At 39.1% G+C, this 20,544-nt stretch overlaps 1 protein-coding gene across 1 annotated transcript; it reads right to left on the bottom strand.

The window, feature by feature from the left end:
- Positions 1-898: 898 nt before the first annotated feature.
- Positions 899-20,475, bottom strand: zswim7 (zinc finger, SWIM-type containing 7). Its single transcript, XM_083910139.1, has 7 exons — positions 20,364-20,475; positions 17,620-17,641; positions 16,856-16,958; positions 9,921-10,025; positions 3,820-3,937; positions 1,984-2,051; positions 899-1,765 (listed from the first exon to the last, which is right to left on the bottom strand). Exons 1-5 carry the CDS (start codon positions 20,437-20,439, stop codon positions 3,827-3,829), a joined length of 417 nt encoding a protein of 138 aa, XP_083766265.1. The 5' UTR covers positions 20,440-20,475; the 3' UTR covers positions 899-1,765; positions 1,984-2,051; positions 3,820-3,826.
- Between the last annotated feature and the right edge of the window lie 69 nt (positions 20,476-20,544).

The following is a 20,544-nucleotide window of genomic DNA, read 5'->3' as shown; positions in this document are numbered from 1 at the left end:
AAATCTGTACTTGCAGACCCAGAAAGGTACAACAGTAGTAGTCTACTTATTCCTGACCTTCACAGGCTTAACATACAGAGAGAATAATCTTTTATTTGATTATGAAAGGTAATTTGTTGTATTTTCATATCCACAGAGGGATCCTAAATGGCCTTTATCTGAACTCAGAGAAAATTAGATTAATACAAGCATAAGCAAATCCCATGAACAAACAGCCATGGTTTCCCCTTTTGTTTTGCACCAACCCACGATTGAAGGCTGAAATTTGAGAGCCAATTTACATGAGTCCCAAACCTCCAGGCTTCTGGTACAAACGTTTTTTATTTGCTTACATAACTCAAAGCAATCATTCAGTTCACTGTTAGCCGTACGTGAATGTCATTGCCCGAGGAGTCCCCCCTCCCCCCCAGAGAGTCTCAGCTGGGATCCCGAGGCTCGTCTCTGGCCTGCTTGTGCAGTCAGTTCTCCCTAAGCTGCTGACATGACTGACTCAACTGAGGCACGCAAGTTCTTTTGGGGAAAACGAGTTCTATTAAGGGTGAAACCTCAAAGACAAACTGCACTGAGGACTCATTTGAATCGACCCACTAATAACGGGATGCTTTTCACCCCTCGCGTCGAATTGGCTCCAGAAAAGTAGACGTTACTTTTAAAGGTCCAGTGTGTAATATTTAGGAGTGATTATTGGTCAAAATAATTATATAATATTTTAGGCGACCTTGAGTGTCATGAAAGGTGCCTCCAAATATAATGCATTATTATTATTATATATATAATCTAGTGCTGTGCACGTTAACGTATTAACGACAGTAATGGGTAACGCATGTTAGCGCATGACACGTTTCCATGACATCTGACCGGAAATAGACGCGCGTGACAACATGTTTACATGCCGCTGCACCGGAGTCCAGGTACTGTTTACCAGTTAGCTGCGTTAGCTCCATTAGCGCACTTACAGTCCAACTGGAGTGGTCCGTTTATTTAGCGAAAAGAGCAGAGCTACAAATAGCCCACGTACCTGTGTACTGCGTATGTGTGCCTCTGTTTTTAAAAGTTTAGAGTTACTTTAGAGAGTAATTTTAACAATCGACAGTCACGTAAACATACGAGCCATGCGCTAACGTGAGTCAACGTTAACGCACGTTAACGCATGACGCGTTTCCAAGACAACTGACCGGAAAAAGACGTGCGCGACATCATGTTCACGTGCCGCGGCACCGGAGTCCAGGAACTGTTTACCAGTTAGCTCCGTTAGCTCCGTTAGTGCACTTTCAGTCGAACTGGAGCAGTCTGTTTATTAAACGAAAAACAGCAGCGCTACAAATAGCCAGCGTACCTGTGTGCTACGTATGTGTGTCCCTGTTAAAGTTTAGCGTTACTTTAGAGACTCATTTTAACAATAACAACAACATAAACATGACGTCAAACGCGCCTTTTTCCGGTCAGTCATCGTGGAGAAGAATCATGCGCTAAAATGCGTTAAAGCCCAGCACTAATATAATCGCTATAAGATAAAAATGGTTTGGTGTTCGTTGTTGCATAAGCCTTGCTTTATGGAAGCAGCCTTTTACCACCAAGTTTCTACATATTGAGGGTCCAAATATCAGTAGCATCTATGCTAACTTTGGTATTAGAATGGGACTGATACTAGCACGTTTGGGATCAATACTTCCTACACCACAGTGCTCCTCCTTTGGAGAAAATGGCAAACTGCGACGGGCAAGTGCAGAAAAGCTTCAGTGCCCACACTGATTCAGTGTGGGCCCTAGAGAGGGACAAGCAGAGAGAGAGAAATAAGTACAAGTAAATAATTTTTCCCATTTTCATTTCATTTTGCATAAAACATTCGAACATGTGCATGCACATGATTACCGACACAACAGAGGAAATCATATAGTGGTTGCGAAAATCTGCTATTGCACATCACTCGAACAGACAAACCAGCTAAGAGCATGCATTTTGTATTTTGAAGAGGAGGCTTACTATGCAAATGACGAAGACCACTGTAGTTCACTGACGCAGTCCGTATCACAAATTCTTACACACTGGACCTTTAAGAGTGAGACAGATAAAAACAAACATCAGTGTTCTCCATGTGCTGCAAAACAACAAGTGTATGGAGGGAAACACAGCTGCTGCACTGCTTCCCATTTTTTGAGGCAGATCTTAAAGCACCTGATGGTGTCATTCTTCTCTGCGGTGGTCCACATTGTTCTCATGTTGCTGTTGAGCGTTTGAAAACAAAGACAGGGGCGAGAGAGGGCTCTTATTTGAGATCTTGTACTTTGTGTGAAATCCATGATGGTGTTTTTTGGGTCCCCTCGTCACAACACTACACTTACGAAAACGCCATTGCACTGACATTTTTACGTTTCTTGTTCCATGTTGATATCATGTTGTGTTGGTGTCGAACCAGTGTTCTCACATTTGAGCGACTGCTTCATTATCTTCCCTCATTTTGATGTGTGTCCAGTGCGCCACATCTGACTTGACAATAAGGGCTAAAAACAGGAGTGTGCCAACATTTCAGTACATTCCAATGGAGACATCTACTGTAACTGCACTGTAACATTGTATTATATTGTCTGTGTTGACTAATGTGTAAAAAAAAAAAAAAAAATACTGTAGGTGTCCGGCATTCTATGAGCTATGAATTGATGTCAAAATATTGCCTTCTTTTGTGATTTCTAAAAGGTCAGACGAACAATTACAAGTTGATCGAGTTCAACATTCCTGCCTTTCATTCCCCAAGTACATTTCCTATTATTTGTCAGTGTACCACTGTATAGTGACGTTACTAATCAGGATCAAGCTGATGCACAACAACTTTTTTTTTTTCTTCCATTCAACAAAACTACAACTGCAAACTGATACTGCTATTTAATATGATGCAATCTGTATGTATGGTGAATTATTTTGTTAATAAAGGTAATGTTTATATTGTTGAAGGTCAAAATTTATTCCAAGGAAAAACATTTGAAATCATGTGAAAATCAAATTTATATTTGCAAAAGAGAAAAAGGGTATTATTGGGTTTCAATCACAAGTAGAGTTCACACCTGGCATTAAAATGTGTCTCACGTGATCAGATCTCACATCAGATACTGCTGAGTCTGAATTAGTGATGGGGGAAATCTCTACTCGCACTGTTGTAACATGAAATAAGATTTTAAAGCTGCAGGGTGCAACTTTAGGGGATTTTCAGTTGTTATTCTGCCTATGTAAAAAGCAACCTTCCTTGCTCCTTCAACTGAAAACAGGCGGTGTCGTCAAGCAAAACTATCAGACCCGACTGAGGGAGCGTTTGTGTGTATACAGCAGTGTTTATTCCGTCAAACTGCGGGTTTTTTGAGCAGCAGAATTCACTTCTGAAAGTGTTTAGACTCTAAATAGCTAATTTCTCGCCTCAAATTATCTCAAAACTGCGTTCAGGGAAACAGAAAAATATTTATTTCAGGTGAGAAACGGCCACTCTTTCAATGTTGTTCAGCTGCAACAACAACAACAGTATTTCTCTCTCGGACGCCATTGCTCACTGCAGCCAGAAGCACAACAACTTTGTGTAGCGACCCCTACTGATGGGGCGGGAAATTGCAGTGTGTATCCGGCACCACGACGGAGAACTATGAAGGCTCGAGGGGTCTCCGTGGTGACGCAGTTGGATAACGCATTACGCAGTCGGAGAAGTATACTGTGGCCTTTCAATCAACATCGTGTGAACTCATTTGACATTTAACAATTAGATGAATAAAACAAGGCGTTGATCGGTCTGAATATTGGCCCCTCCTGGACCTGGTGTTCTGATGACAGTGACATTACCTGGGTATCAGGTTGTTGATGTCCCACTGAGCAGCATGGACACCTGCTGGTCTGTCACACTGTCCTGCTGAATCACACCCATGGCCTGACAGAGGTAGACGGCCAGGATGTGTTTGCACTGGGAAATAAGAGCACAGACACAGATTTGATGAATGGCCAGAGGCAGCAGTTTGATTAATGACTTGGATATGAAACCACGACAACACAATCATTTAAATGAAAAGATTTGAAGATTTTTTTTCCACTTGAGTAATCCTCAGTCTGACGCCGTTAACGACAAAGTAAAGGCCAGAACAGTTTCCAGTGTTTATATCAAATTATAAACATTTGCACAAGCGAAAAGTACACGCGATTAAGAGGATTAGAGTGAGTGCTATTTCTAAATGAAGTCTTTGTGTGATGAATAAGGAGTGACTTCCAGCGGCGGATGTGTAGAATGAGAAATGGCTGTTATGCATGTGTCACTGAACACATGTGGCTAAAGCCTCTATCACATCATTATCAACGTTAACGTGTTAATCATTGACTTGTTTTCGCTCCGAGCCGCAGCCTGTTCCATGCATCGCAAATGAGCTCCGTGGATTAGTGTTCTGCATAAACGCCAGAGTCAATGGTCGTTTACGACGTGCCCCGTCAGCTGTTGTCAAGCTTTATCTGACCTCTCACCTACATGTCGGTGGCATGGACCTGGTCCGATTTGATTCTGTCGTGTTGGAAGCTGCACTGACAGACGCAGGGGAGGTTTAGGTCTAGTTTACGACTCCTCCGTTTAACTATTCTAGAGTATAATCAGAATCTGTACACTGTGCCAAAAGGCAGCTTCTCCAAAATTGATATTATTAATACAAAGCTTTCTTTCTAGAGCAGTGGTCAGCAACTACTTATCAGTATTTGGCCTGGGCAACGATTAAAAAAAAAAAAAAAAAGGTTTGTTTGAACTGATCAAAGAGATTTTGTTGCTTGAACTGACAAAGTGAGAAAAATAAAAGTGAAACACTGCCGATGTAATGGATGGATTTTGATCAAAAGTGAAATGATGCGCAATAATTATTAACATTATGAAAAGAGAAAATAAAGTCTTTCAAGCATTTTCTCTGCATCTCACACACATTTGTGTCTTGGTAACAAGTTGGCGATTAAAGACGTAAACTTTAGTTCCTTTACCCTAACCCTAACCCCCAGAAGAGCTGGACGAAGTGGCAGGGGAGAGGGAAGTCTGGGCTTCTCTGCTCAAGCTGCGACCCCCACGACCAAAACTCGGATAAGCGGTTTAAGATTAGATAGGAAGAAGAAAAAAAAAGATGAAGATTTAATGTTTTGGCTCGCTATTCAATTGCTTAGAAAAAAAATAGTCCCTACGGCAAACTTACTTGCTGACCCCTGCTTTAAAGGAATGACACCAGCTGTCAATCACTCTGGTGTCCACTCATAAAATATGTGCCCTTTATTTTCCCCTAAATGGGAACTTCATTTACAAAATCGACATGCGCTATACCATGTAGCCCTGGTCGTTGGACATGTCACAGTCAGAATGAAAACAATGCCATTTTGGCACAAAGCCAAGCTGTGAAAATCCATACACGTACATTCCATACAACAAGGCAATATGTCAAGGAACTCGTCGCTTTGCATCATATACCATGAATGGAGATAATTTTACTGGATCTCCAAAGAGTTGGATGACTGCCAAAAAACACACTCTAATGCGAGCACAGAACGCAGAGTGATGGGAATCCACGGGCCACAGATTCCACTTGTGTACGGATCACTTCATATCAGGTACACAATCCAACACTTAGTGGGTTTAATATTTATTTATTTGTTTGTTTTACGTGATTTTATTGTTCTCTAGAGCCGGATGATGGGAAGTCAATGGGAAGATGTCGGAATGCTGCAGGTCTGGAATAATAATGTCCATTCCGGCTGTTTTTGTACTCGTGCAAAAAGCACCACATGGGTATTTTAAGGGTCAGATATACTTAGTCCGTCAGGTTCTGTGATATATTGCTGGATCTCCGAGGATTTAAACTCAAACCAGCACCGCTCACTTTTGCAGACATGGTGGTGTAAACAAGCGGCGTCATGTGACATTGGGAACTCCTCAGGAAAATGTTAACAATATTATAAATAAAGTCGGAAATATGACCAACAGGCGTGAGTTCTTCTGCCCTTAGTGGCTATTCAATATATTCTTATTTCCTTATTGGCTTCAGGAGGAAACTGTAAAAGTACATCCATTTTTATATATAATCTATGGCCACAATGAGCTCTGGGACATGATCTGAAGCCTGACTCATTCCTCTTCCATCAACTCCAAGCGCTGCCTCACCCAGTTCAAAACTTCACTCTGGTCCCACTGGTCCAGTGTGACTCAGAGGACATCTTTTTCTTGATTAACCCTTTAAAGGGGAAATAAGTAGTTTATAGTGCCATCTAGAGGAGAGGTTAAAATTTACAACAAAGACCTGCTGCTCTGCTCAACCCCTCCCTTCCCTGAGCGCTACGGTATCCTCAGCTGGTCAAATGTCGTCCTCGTTGTCTTTCTCCGTGTCAGCTGATGAGGTTCGTGAGGCGAGGGAGAGGACGAGCTACCGTGGCCGTAGCAGACGAAGCGGAGAGAGAGGAGGCGGGACTTCCGCTACAAGTAAAGAGACGCTTGTTTTGTTCTCTCGCGTTCGTCCTTACAGGCTCCGGTAGAAACATGGCGTCTCGCTGCTAACAGTGGCTATGCGACCGCGGCCCGCGACCATGTTATTTTACATGACTTTTTGAAACACTACGAAAATGAAACAAAAACTATTATAGCGACTAGACAATGCAGGAGCACATAAATAAAACCCATAAACCCATAAATACTACACATTGTCCCTTTAAGGTACTACTCAACCATTTGGCTGACCACACTTTAAGTCACTATATCTCATTGCATTGAAAAATGCATCAAGTTGAAACTCACTAACACTAAATTAATGTGACTTGTTCTGAATGTTGTACTTTATGAATGATGCAAACAAGGTTTATTATGAACAGACGTCTCAACCGTTTGGTAGAGGCCTGTATATGAAATAATATGGGTCTAATATATATATATATATATATATATATATATATATATATATATATATATATATATATATATATATATATATATATATATATATATATATATATATATATATATATATATATATATATATATACATATATACATATATACATACATATATGTATATATATATACATATATTGTAGCTACATTTCTGTAGCGTAGCAGAAGCCTCTCAAAACGAAAGTAAGTTTGGGCGCCAGACAGGACTATTAAAAAGTCGAACCTGTCAATTTTTATAATTTTTAAGAGAGGTTACCCGGTTAGCTTGTCTCTAAGCTACAAAAGATGCCAACATCAAATAAATATACAACCAATCATCATACTTTCATGCAAATTATATTAGAACAGGTTCTTTGCAGGTTTCAACAAGTTTTAAAGACATAATGAATAAAATTTAAGACCCATTTCAAATCCATACTGGCAAAAAAGACATAAGAAACATTTCAACGCGAGACTGAAGTTTATGCATGGTTTAAATCAGAGGTGCAGTTTGTGTACAGGCAGGGCAGGCAACTGAGGCCTGAAGGCTGTTTTTACTGAAATGTGCAGTGAGCAGCCACCTCCCAGTCCCCCTTAAACAACAATGGGCGATTTGCAATGACATCTCAGTAGGAAACCTCCCTAAAGGGGCCCCACCTCACTTTAACATCTGTGAAGTCATCGTTCTGCAAGTTGGAAAATGAAGAGGATTATTTACAGTGTAATGCATATCTTTTTTACTCAGTTTATATATGTTTTTTTTCAATTATTTACAGTATTTTATTGTTCTATATATTTATATTGTTTTATAATGTAGGTTCTTTACAGTGTTATGTATTTTTTTTTTACTAAGTTTATATAGTTTTTTAAAATCTATTTACAGTATTTTATTGTTTCACATACTTTTTAATTACAAGGTTTTTCCATGTTATTTCATTCATTCATTTCGAAGAAAAAAAAAATATTTTGAACTCATACATTTTTCGTTGGTGTCAGATTATTTATAACGTAATGGTGATGAACACTGGTTGGAAGGGCCCCCTGGGAATTTTTGCTTAGGGCCCCTACAGACTCTAGAATCGCCTCTGGTTTAAATGAAGGTAACGTTAATAGATTTTTAAGACCTTTCAAAATTGTATTTAAGACCTTTTATGAAATTTTATGAAATTTTAGACATTTTAAGGCTTTAAAGGGTGTTGGATATCTCAGTCAATTCGCAAGAAAAGCAAGAAAGCGAGGGGGGGGGGGGGTTTAAGAGAATCTGTAGCTTGGGGTGGAAGCCAGGAGAAACCAGGAGAGTTCCAGAAATGTTGGACTTATCTGCCCTTGGTAGGTGTCCAACTGAGCAGTCAGCCACTGTATCCAAGCAGGTTTTTTGAAGATCCTCACGGTCTCCTGCTCCGAGGATCAGCTTGTTCCTCTCGTTTTTAGTTACACACCAAACTGTCTTTCATTTTACTTTTCTTATTTGTCCAAAAAACTTCAGAATCTTCTTAATTGGTCAGCACTCCTTCTCCTGCTTTCATTCCACCTGCCAGCTGCATTTGTTTGTTCCCTCCTCCTTCTCAGCTCTCAGGTGTGTCCTATTTATCAGTTCCCTCCTCCCTTTACTTCCTGCTCCTTCTTTGTCAGGAGAAACAGTTGGAGATGGCAAAGAAGATTGTAGCAATCGGAGAAGTTTGCATTCAAACGGCATTCAAAACATTGCAGAAAATATATCTTTTCCAACCTCGCAAAAATCCACAAATCCAGCTAAAGAAAAATCTACAAATTTTTCAAATAGAGCCCCTTAGGCCCCACGTTGGGCCCCATTTCTGTATGCATCTCTAGTCGTTACAATATGTATATATTGATTGCCGTTATTGTTATCATATGTAAATAAAATAAAATAATAAAAAACGCAAAGAAATCGTTTTTTCTTTGCTTTTTTCTTGGTGCATACCTTAAAGGGTTAAGACACATCTTCAATCACCAACCACTCTCTCTATCACCCTTTCCAGTTTTGCTCTGGGCTTCATCTTTTTTAGGGTTTCTCAGACATTTTAATACTGATGTTAATCCCAATACTTAGCATAATTCCCCCCTGAAAAAACTAAACAAATAAACAACTCAACACACGCAGACTTTGTTTGCACTATTCTGCAACCTAAACAACTTATTTTGCCAAATTGGAACTTTGCCTCTCTGCATTCCTACCTTCAAAGAGTGAGGGATGTTTTAGATAAACAATTTAAATATTTCCACAACACTACCTTATCATAACTGTCATGCAACTGGGAAATATCTCTGTATGCTTGTTTGGTTTGACTTTTTTGAACCAAAGGTTGACATTAAACTTTATCCACCGCAAGCCTATTTGTGGTTGGGTTGATGAGCAGATTTTGTTTTCTTCATGGGGAAAGACAGCAGACCAGTGGCGCTGATCTGCTTATTCGGTCTGTTGCAGCTCACGATTTCTCACACTGATTTTAGCAGCAATCCCCCGGGACACAAATCCCTCCGATACTCGGAGCAGGAGCTGAGATCGTGCGCTTGTAGATATTTGGGGCAGAAAAGCAGCCAGTCAGGGCAGAGATGCCCCCCCTTCAGTGACCAGACAAAAACACGACAGGACCAGAACACATCTGTTACACACATTTCAACACGTTCCTTTTCTCTCTTTTTTTTGACTGGGAACAGATTTTCTTCAGGATACATGCCTGACTGACGAGACACAATGGCTGTGAGGCAGACTTCACCTCTCTGTGTGTAAATACGCTTTTGTATACACTCTGTACCACATTTGTGTGCGCTTGAGTTTTTTTGCTTTCATCTCCCGTGTTTGCACATCTTTTTTTGTTCTCACGCAGGAAAGACAGAACAGACATCGCCTGATACTATTTTTGACACGGGAGGAATTCAAATGTTTCTTTCTTTAACTAAAACATCACAATCTAAAACTGTCAGATGAATGAATTGGTTGGTCCAATAAACAGACTGTGGTTGCACTTGCGGCCCACACTATGAGACTCACCAGAAGTTCTGCATTTTTGCGGAGCACGGTGTGGGCGAAGGCCGGACATGGGCAGTAGTGACAGGACACGAAGCAAGTGTACACGCGTCCCGAGCCTCCAGTTACCTGCAACACATTCATCAAAGTACTTTGAATTGCGTGATATTATTATTCATACACAACTGAGTGTGTGATAAAGGTCATGCACAGTCAAGTGACAGCAGTACAGGGGCGATCAAAAGCCGGTTGTGTTTGGTGCAGCTGAGGTGCAGTGGAAAGAGTAAAAGTATGGAAAAGCAAAAAAAAAAAAAAACTCCAGACATGACAAACTTCCCCAGACATTTTCTCCTTTATACATAAATCACAAGCTTCTGTCTCACCAAATCCTTCAGGAATACTTTGAAAAGCTCTCATCCACCTTATTCATGCTATATTTATACATTTGAATGTTTAGCATACACTTTACAGTAAAACTAAATGTTGACATTTTGAATTCTGACCTAATTTTGAGTGATGCCGTCATCTACACACTAGACCTGCAGGCTGCTGCATGTGTGAAACCAAACCATTCACAGGTTGTACTTCCAATTCATACATTAACTAGTGCTGCAACTATAGATTATTTTAATTAACAATACATACATGAGTTAATGGCAAAAATGGCGCACAGACCTCACAGCAAGAAGGTCATCAATTTCAGATCCCGTATGCATGTTCTCCCTATGTGTTTGGTTTAATTGGTTAATTAGTTTGTGTCATGGACTGGCAACATGAGCCCACCTTTAGCCGTATGTCAGCCGGGATTGGTTCCAGCTTCCCGCAGCCCTCATATGGAGGATAAAGCAATGAATGAATGAATGAATGAATGAATGAATGAACTGCTGAGTTGTCCTGTCCATTAAATGTCAAAACGGTGGAAAGAATCATGACGTCCACTTGTTTCGTTCGAAAACCAAAGATATTCAGTATAATATCACCGAGGAGCAAATCATTTATTTAATAGTAGATTATTTATTTATTGATCAAATCAAAGCCGTCATTGTTTCAGTAACATTATAGGAAAATATCACCTGACATTATCACGATTTTAAACATTGACTCAACCATACTGTGGGTTTTTTGGGGATCCTTCTCAATATTTCACTAAACTGACAGAGCAGTGGCTGAGTTGAAGGTGAAGCTGCCATTTCCCCATTAGTTATCTGCTAGTAACGTGGTGGAAACGATGCATTTTTAAACAACCCATGTGTAATGGCCCACACACAGACATACTGAGCTACAGACAGTGATACAAGTCCCGTCCTCAAGCGCTTGACGCATGAGGACATTAAGTTAGTGCATAAGCTTGACACTTCACAATAACTAATGCTTCTTAAGATGGCAGAGCAAGGCTTTATTAGTTTCCAGAGCCTCCATAAATTACCTTTCCCTGTGGCCCCGCTGAAGTAAGAACAGCCCATTTGTTCAACATGACACTTCATTATAAATAAGGCACAAGAGACAATTACACAGACTTAAAACTAGAGGTCAACCCATATGGGTTTTTCCTGTGGCATATGCTGATCTTGGCAGCCTATGGCCGGTATATGAGGCCAATTTCTTTTTTTGGCCTGTATGTTTGGCATTTTTTCCCCTCCATGTGATTACATTTAAAGTTTAATAATAATAAGTGTGAATCACATAATAAGTAATAATTAGATGATTCATTTAAGAAACAGCACTGCAGATTAATCAGTCTAACTCTACTTGAAGCACCAGTAATGTGTTCTGCAGGATGGGGACGAAAAAAATTAGTGAAACAGTGATGCCAAGCCAAGTGCTGCCACATTTTCTAAAGACCTCAGTTTATTAAAACCCCACTCACACTCTGGTGGTACGGTTTGTTTTCTGCTGGCATCACAGCTCATGAGGCTCTGCAGCGGCTCAAACTGCAGAGCTGGAAACTATTTTCATCAACAGGCACCACCAACTGTGGGGACCCACGGCCTGGCAGAGAGTCACATCGCCTCGACTGATACTGTACATCAAAAATATGCAATTCACAATACGCTGCGAATGAAAACGGTGAGAGTGTAAAGCCTCAGCAAACGCTCTGGCTCCGTCTCTTGTCTGAAATGGTGACTCTCGTGGGAAAACTTCTCTGTGCCATCATGAGCCAGTGGGGCCAGGAATTGGGACAGCCCCTCTGTCCAATGGTTTCACACTATAAACAGGGTTTGAGGGACATTTAAAGCTGCGGGAAGTCAGTGAAACACAGTCCTTGTATCTAAGCTGAGCTGATTTTTAATTTCATCTGTGCGTCGTTACTTTTTGGCTGTTCATTTATTACAAAAGCTGCCTTTGCTTTAAATGTGAGCCTATGAATAGGTATATGTATATATGTATTTTTTTAACAGTATTTACAGAAAAAAAACAACTTAAATTAATGAAATGTGTAACCATTTATGTCAAACAGTACTCAAGAGAATTAATTTCATACCGCTATAATATCATTTTACATTAATTTAAGTCAGTATTTAGAATGTTTTATTCAGTAATTGGCCCAGGATGTGAAGCAATGCCATCAAAACTTGTACTTCTGATGCTAAAATTCTTATTGGCAACAAACCCACAGTAAAACAATGATTATAAAGGTTTTGATCGATATATACAATTAAAACTAATTTCAGTAAGAAAATAATAAATATACAAGACAGCCCTTGCAATTTTCGAATAATACTGTTTCAAATTGCCATGATTTAATTTATATAGCAGTCCAAAAACCCACTTTTCAGAGACAGAGACTGGCAAAAAGACCTGGTATGATCTTCGGTCCAAAGTCAAAATTCTCACTCCTTTAAAAGATTTAAAATGTAAAATAAAGGAAGTAGTTATTGCAAGTCACTGTGGTTTTCCGACTGTGTGCGTGTGATACTGAGAACTGACCCTCACTTAAATCTCAACACGACTTTCAGTTCAAATAAAAGTTAAATTATCAACAACGCAGAACAAAGAACAACCGAACCGAATATCAAGCATTAAACAGTCAATTAATATTAGTTAACATCGACGACCCTCACTGGGTTGAGTTTTCAAGTTTATAGGGGTTGAAGTTTCATTACTACTGCGAATTCGCTAATTACTTCTTTTTCCCAGCTGGCTTTGGTGTACCATTTCCTACGAAAAGGTCACAGAATGTTTAGACTGATAAGGTGAAAAGCAGTGAAATGCCACGATCTCATGACTTATTCATTCTTCCAGAGGGAAGAGGAAACCAAATATCTACATCAACATGAGTAACTCACGTTGTGTCCCAAGGAAATATTATATTACTGGAAATGACAGAAATTGGGTCGGTCACTGTACTTCCAGTTAACGCAGGACTACACTTAGTCTTAAGAATACAGTTTATTTAAATAAATATGTATATTTTATTTCTATAAAACCGTTGCATATGATGTGTTAGAAACTATTTTGTCACAACTTTACATTACATTTTAACAGTAGGTCAAACCGATGATGACAGTAAGTATTAAAGTGAAGCTGGATTTTAAAAGTTGTTATCAATGTTTTTACTGGTCTCAGCCCGAGTTCTCTTGAGGCCGCTATGGCGCAGAGGAAGCTGAGGGGTGTCCTGTCACGTGAAGACCACCCCTTGTACAGCTTATTTTGTACAAAGTAGTAGGAGTCAGAGGTTTGTATAACCCAGTTGCTCCAGAGAAAGATTTAGGAGGTGCTTTGTTCCTAATGCAATGAGACATTTTAACAACTGCTGACCCCTGCTGTTAATTATTGATGGTTTTACACTGTGTTATTTGACTAATTGTATTACTTTTTCGCATATCTTTTTTGATGTTGCTGTTTACGTGTGGTGCCATTATTTATTTATTACTGCCATATGTGGTCACTGTGCTGCTTCCCTGTTCCCGCAATGTTGTGCAATGTTGTCTTGTTGCTCTATGATGTCCACAGCAAACAGGTTTCCTCTTTGGGGAGTAATACAGTTAATTCTATCCTGCCCTGCCTCTGGTATAATTGAAACTGTCAGAAAAAAAATCACAATCAGATATTTTCCACATGTTGTTCGGCCCTGTCTTCAGTCATATGCAATATTTAATCTTTTCTTTCAAGAAACAGCTTCACCTCTGACTGACCGGTGAGGAATCCCAGGTATTTAACCTCTGTGGAGTCATTATCATTAAACCAGTGATATCTCCAGTTAGAGATCCTGATTATAATGGAAATCATTACAGCGAGTTAAGTCCTGTGAGGATGTGTTAACTGCTCTGGTAACACTAAGTACACATGTTCAGAGAGACGTCTTCTCCCCTCCGACTTGTATTTACTGCTGCTGTGCTAATATTTACCTGAAAACTAAATTACAAATTAATGTCCGTTCTGGTTTCAGATAACAAGGTAGAAATCGCTTTGTCATTTTACAAACCCACTGAAGCACAAATCGTGAATCTTAAACACCGGGAGTCAAAAACCAAAGGGCAACCTAAATATTTGTGCCGCGTATTTCAAGATACTACTTGAACAGATGCTGTGCAAACAGAAGTCTCACTTATGTATCCAAGAGTCTCCAAACATTAAACAGAACCCCCCAGGATCACAGGGGCAGCATTCGCTATACTGTTTACGATGTGACAAAATAAACACAACCGACGACACAAGCAACAAAAAGAAAGAATATGTAAACGTTTTCTTAATATGTGCAAATGTAAATGTAAAAAAAAGTGTGTGGTTACATGAGGTACTGACACACACACTCTCTAAGGGACACGTGAGCTGCTGACCTTCTGCTGCCTCGTTTGTTAAGTTTGTGTCACTTCGCTGAATCCAAACAAAAGACTTTCGTCACAAAATAAGACATTTGAACTTACAGACAACTCCTGGGAATTGTGATCGCTACCGTACTTGAAGTAACCTGAACTATCCCTTAAATGTCATCACCTGAGGTTTCACCCAAATTACACTGTGAATAATTTGCATATTGTTACTTAAAATGAGTAAATGTATCCATAAATCCAGGTCACTTCCAAAGGTCCAGTTTCTTCTTTTGCCACTATAGAATTGGTAAACTAGATGAAGAATCACTTACTACAAAGAAGTTCCTATTCTCTTTATATCTTTACATCTTTATACCAATTATAAAGCTACAGCCAATATTTAAAGGGGACATATTATACCCTATTTCTCCAAGTTAACCTAGTTCCCTGGTGTCCTAATGAACATGTCTGTGACATGCAAAACAGACAATAATTCCATGAATTTAGCGCATTGTGACGTCCCAATGACCGCGGAAGTCAACATTGTGTGTTTTATCTCCTGTACTTAGACTAAGGAGGACCACAAAATCATGAGTGAGTCATCTTTTTTCACACTTCGCTGACTGATAGGGCCTCCAGAGTCACAAATATAAGGATTTAAATTATTAAAAAGTTGATTTGGCATACTATGTCCCCTTTAAGCATAGCATAAAGACCTTTTTTTTGCAATATATTGAAGCACCACAGCTGTGTGAGTCAAAATGAAAGCGTTCCAGAGCAATAAGTAAACAGAGCAGAGAAAAAGACATCTGTGACATTCCCACAAGTTCAGACTGAGGCAAAACGGCATGACAAGACATTTAATTTCAGCTAGAAAATGACAATGGAGAACACTGTGGAATTTCTTTTCAAAAACATGTTTATGAAGAGAAAATAAAAATAGGGTGAAAAAGGTTTTAATTTCCGATGCATTTTACTAGACCACAAGCTTCAAACAGCTTTAAGAAAAATGGAGCGAAACAATAACGACAGCAACAATTGAGCTGAACGTGACCCAAAAGAACCCAAGTCTTTGTTTAGCTTACATTGTGTTTCGCAGTTCCTTTCATAAAAGTGTTTTTGCAGGACCCTGAAGGAGTTTACAGGAAATGTGGGTCACAATGACCACAACCTCAGTTGACTGCCTTGTTTTACCACCACAAATGATTCTGAATCCAACTGAGATTCACTGCAAATTTTGAGAACAGCAAGACTCAGGTCGGTGTTGAAACAAAGGAAATTGTGCGTTTACGCAGGGTTTAGGCAAGTTATGCAGTGCAACAGGGACACTGTGCCCTCTTACCAAACCACAACTACATGATATTTTTATCATACGAAATAATAAAAACTTCAAATTTGATGCCAGTAAACTATTCACATTTACTAGAAAATTAATAATGATATCAAAATAGACAACTTAAACAGCTTTGAATTCATGTAAACTCCACCGTATGGTGTTGTTTGTCTGTCCACATCGCCACAATGCATATTCTCGCAAGATTTCATATCGTTATATATAAGATCATGTGACTTGGAGGTTACATCTTGCGGCCTGTAACAATCCTAGCACGTGACTTTTGTGGGCATTTAAAAATGTAAAGTGAAAGAAACTAAAGGAGAGCCTGGGGCAGAAGATCATGAAACATTTTTATTGTCATAAAGATAACAAAATGTGTACCTTAAATGAGATTGAAGGGTTTCAAAAGGGGGGAGGGCACCATTCCATACAATCCACCCAACTCAGTCACTCTTTTTCCTCACTATCAGTGTTGCCCTACTCTTTTTATCTAGAAAAACCCACAGTGACCTCAACCAAAGGTCACTGTGTCGCTGTATTTTACACGTGTCACCCTTAATATTTATAGTGAAATATTTTTATTTATTGAAGGAACTTTGAGGGAACATAAAAGCCTAGGTCAGGTTTCTCAGACCCTGCAAATCACACAATACTAGACTGGAAAATACATGTACATGTACAATACTAACTGATGTTTATTGTTTATGTGCTTTTTGTGGCATCATCTCTGTTTTCTCTATTTTGGATCAAGTTTGCAGGTTGTATAGTTTGATTCTGCGGGATGACATTAGCCCAACACGTGTAATAAGAGTAAAAGGATGCTAAAATATGGTGCGACAGGTAGATGTGGTAAGAGATTCACGACTGACCTGGAAGACCTTGCGTCCACTGGGAGACGACAGGCAGGTGACTGAACGTTGGTCGACCAGGTCCAACGCCTGCAATGCACAAGGCCCAAAGATGAACTTCAGCCTGAAAGATACAAGGAAGAACGTGTAAGAGGGTGCATATAAAACATAAAGATATCTGTGACATACAGTATATGTTTTGTACATAACATACTTAAAACTGTAGTATAAAATTAAAACAATGTAATACATAGATATTAAAATCAAAATCGTCTTAAATCTATGACACAGCAAATATTAAACTTTAATTTGACTTTAAAAAAAAAGTCATATTGCAATTCAAATCACAATCTATTCTGGTAACAATATGTAAAAACAACGTCTGCTTGTAAATGACCACAGATTATGATGAAGAAATTTCAAATCAGTCTATCTTCCCGACTGGTAGACAGGAAGTGGCCACGTTGACGCAGACACAACAGAGCATCGCATCACTCTCAGTAACTGAGGCCATTATGCCAGGAAATGTTTTAGAAAAGACGCACAGTAGAATCAGGACTCAGTGCAGCGACCTTTTTCCAAATCTTTCCCACGTCCTCCTCGGTGTGGTTTCTGCACTTACTGAACTCACTTACATTCTGCCATGTGCGACCCTTTTCACTTGGGGCCACACAAGACGAGGACAACTTCACGCATTGGATGTATCAAGTAAAAAAAAGAAAAAAAGAAGTGTACTAATCAGTGAAGTGATGGAGGGTAAAGGAAGTGAGATGATTTGCACTTACGCTATGAGTAGGTCATCAGGAACTGCAAAAAAGAAAAAAAGAAAGGAATTTCTTAATTTTTGCATTCATGTACTTTGTAAATCAAGACATTATTGATTGGCTGCAGACAAATTATTGATCAACATCCCACTTTTTGTGTAGTTTATGTTGAAGTAAAGATACGATATTACATTCACAGACAACACAGACAAAACCCCTTAGTGTTTAAGTACATTTGTGTGGCTTCACTTTGCTTCTTAGAAATGTTTACAAGCCACTGGAGGATACAAGCAATTGATATTTTCAATCTATGACACATTTTCCAGATGTCGTACTGTATTTTGTAAGGAGGATATTGAGAGAGCTGTACATGTAACTTCATTTTAAAGCTCCAAAATGTTTATATATATATATAAAATATAAGCTATAATGGTTCCTCAGCTGTAACACATCAACAAGGAAAATCATTGGATGTGTGTTTTTACAGTTGTCTATTATAGAATAAAAAATGTCAAAGAATAAATAAAAATATATTTTTCTAAAAAAGAAAAAAAAAAGATACTTCTTTCCTCCCACTTCCATCTGATGGACATAATTACAAATTGTGGTAGGTTCTTTCTTAACTCACTGGTCATTGCGTGACAAGACAATGGTAAAAACAATGACTAGTGTTCTTGATACAGAAGTTCTCCTTTTAGTTTCCGGTTTGCTTCATTGTGGATGTCCGATGGGGAAAGTCTTGCGGTGTTGTTGTGATGTGTACGTATGATACACCCTGATGCTTTTTCTTTTTCACAAATTGAGTTCCTAAAAAATACAATTATGTGAACTGAATTCCAGCCCGTGATACACCAACAGACTGACAGATGAAGAGGGAAGCTGGTCATGATTAATGAATACTTAAACAAACACAGACAATGAAAGCAATGGAAATAATCTTAGTCAAAGCACTGTTATGAGTAGCTCTTTGTCCACATTTCAAGCTTGCACTACAGTTGAGTTTCTAAGAAAATGACTGCTGTATAAAGAAAATAATGCAGCTCCTTCCTCCTCCTCCTCCCTGAAGACAAGGCTAAAAATAGTGAAAGTATTCATCAGTTTGTTTTTTTAATGTTAATTTATCAAGTCAATACAAACACAACCACTGATTAATGGTAATAAAAGTCCACTGAGACATAAATTTCAAGCACAACTTGAGATTTAGGGCAAACACTGTAACTGCGGTATCTGAGCCAGAGACCAAGTGACGAAGAGTTAATTATTAAAATAAAGTATTATTCATTTTCACTTGAACTACCCAATAAATTATCCCTATTTACAGCACCAGTGTATCCAAGCAATGTAGACTGAGAATAATTTGAGTTTCCTTGTGGTTATGGCTCACTGGGGTATTTGTGTAATTGCTGAGGTTAGTAAAATATCTCAAATATCTCTATGTCCAGCTATTACAAGTCAAAATGTCTGCTGTAATGTAATGTGATAACTGTACTACACAAAACGTTTAGTGATGCAGCACAAGTCAAGTGATTGTTCCTTCAGGCGTATCTTCATGGTAAACACTTTCTCTAAAAAGCAATCAGGTCATTTATGTTTGCAAATGCAATTAAATCGTACTCAACAACGCCGATGTGGTGGTCACGCCCAGTTCTAGCCATAGGCACAACACAAAAAATGACTGCGTAAGCTTGGAAGGTTTGAGCTTGGACATGGAAGAAAATGTTTTTACAGGTCCATCTAACGGTGAGAATGCAGACTGCATCAAACACAAGACTTGTCCATTCTCCCTTCCTTTTCCTATGGTGGCCTTTGCATACCAGAAAGGACATTTAAACACTTTCACGTCACTCTTTACTCTCACATCCTCTACGACTTGTCCTCCTCCTTTTGTTTATGTGTCAGGTTTATGTGGGTGAAGCTGTTCTTCATTTGCACAGTAAGCTTCACCTTCAAAATACAAAACACATGTCCATTCTGACCGCTGCTAAAGGAAGGTCCTTGCCTGAAGTAAATATGAAAGGCTTATTGCAGAGGTCAAAATTACTTTTAAGTCACTTACCTCCTGACCAGAGTAATTTTGTCTTAAACTAAGGTGAATTGCAGCTCTTTAACTTGAATTCTGGTGTGTCACAATTATTTGTACATAACAAAAAGTAGAAAGTATGTGTTTGTATTACATAAATATATGTTTGAAAAGAGAATTGCAATTGTGTAAAATTAGTATTTGCAATAATAAATAATGTCCTATTTGCTTAGATCCAGGCAAATTAACCCAGTTGGCTAAGAAGCAAAGAAAAGAAAAACGTATATGTCATCAAGATGTTAACGTTATTGTTGGCGTTTTAGTGTTTGTTTACAAGGTCTGTTGTGAGTTTATCCTTGTCGAAATAATATTAAGTTAACTGGTTTGTGTGAACCAATGCATTATTGTCTTCAATCATATGTGGTGTGACAGCGCCCCCTACAGCATACATATTACAATACACATACTATTACAATACAAACGCTGGAACAAAATGCATAATATGCCAGATGCTACACTACCTTTACTTTAAGACTTGTAGTCACGACAGTTGAACAATAAGTACTGTATTTTCACTTACGAAGGTTTTAACTTTACTATAAGGCTTTCTTGTGGGCACAACTGCTTTTTGTGCACTGTGATGCTAAACCTACTTAGCATAAGATGCTGAACCTACTTAGCATACGATGCTGCGCCTGGGGCTAACGGGGCACACTTTCAGCTCTCTTTATCACTGTCGCCTTACTCTGAGACGTTTCCTGGTAAGTTTTCTGGATATCCCGTAACAGCTGGTCGGCCACGGCTGGTAAGAGTGAATGCATTTCGCAGCACGTTTAACTTCAGAACGACCACGCCAGGACAGGATACAACCAAAACATTACAACTTCCGTTTGGAAGTCCTTCGTTTTTACCTTTCGCTTTACCGC

The sequence above is a fragment of the Microchirus variegatus genome, assembly GCF_963457635.1.
Source record: "Microchirus variegatus genome assembly, chromosome: 2".
Lineage (NCBI taxonomy): Eukaryota > Metazoa > Chordata > Actinopteri > Pleuronectiformes > Soleidae > Microchirus > Microchirus variegatus.
Note: the sequence above shows the minus strand (reverse complement) of the source record. Positions and strands in the feature narration are given on the sequence as shown.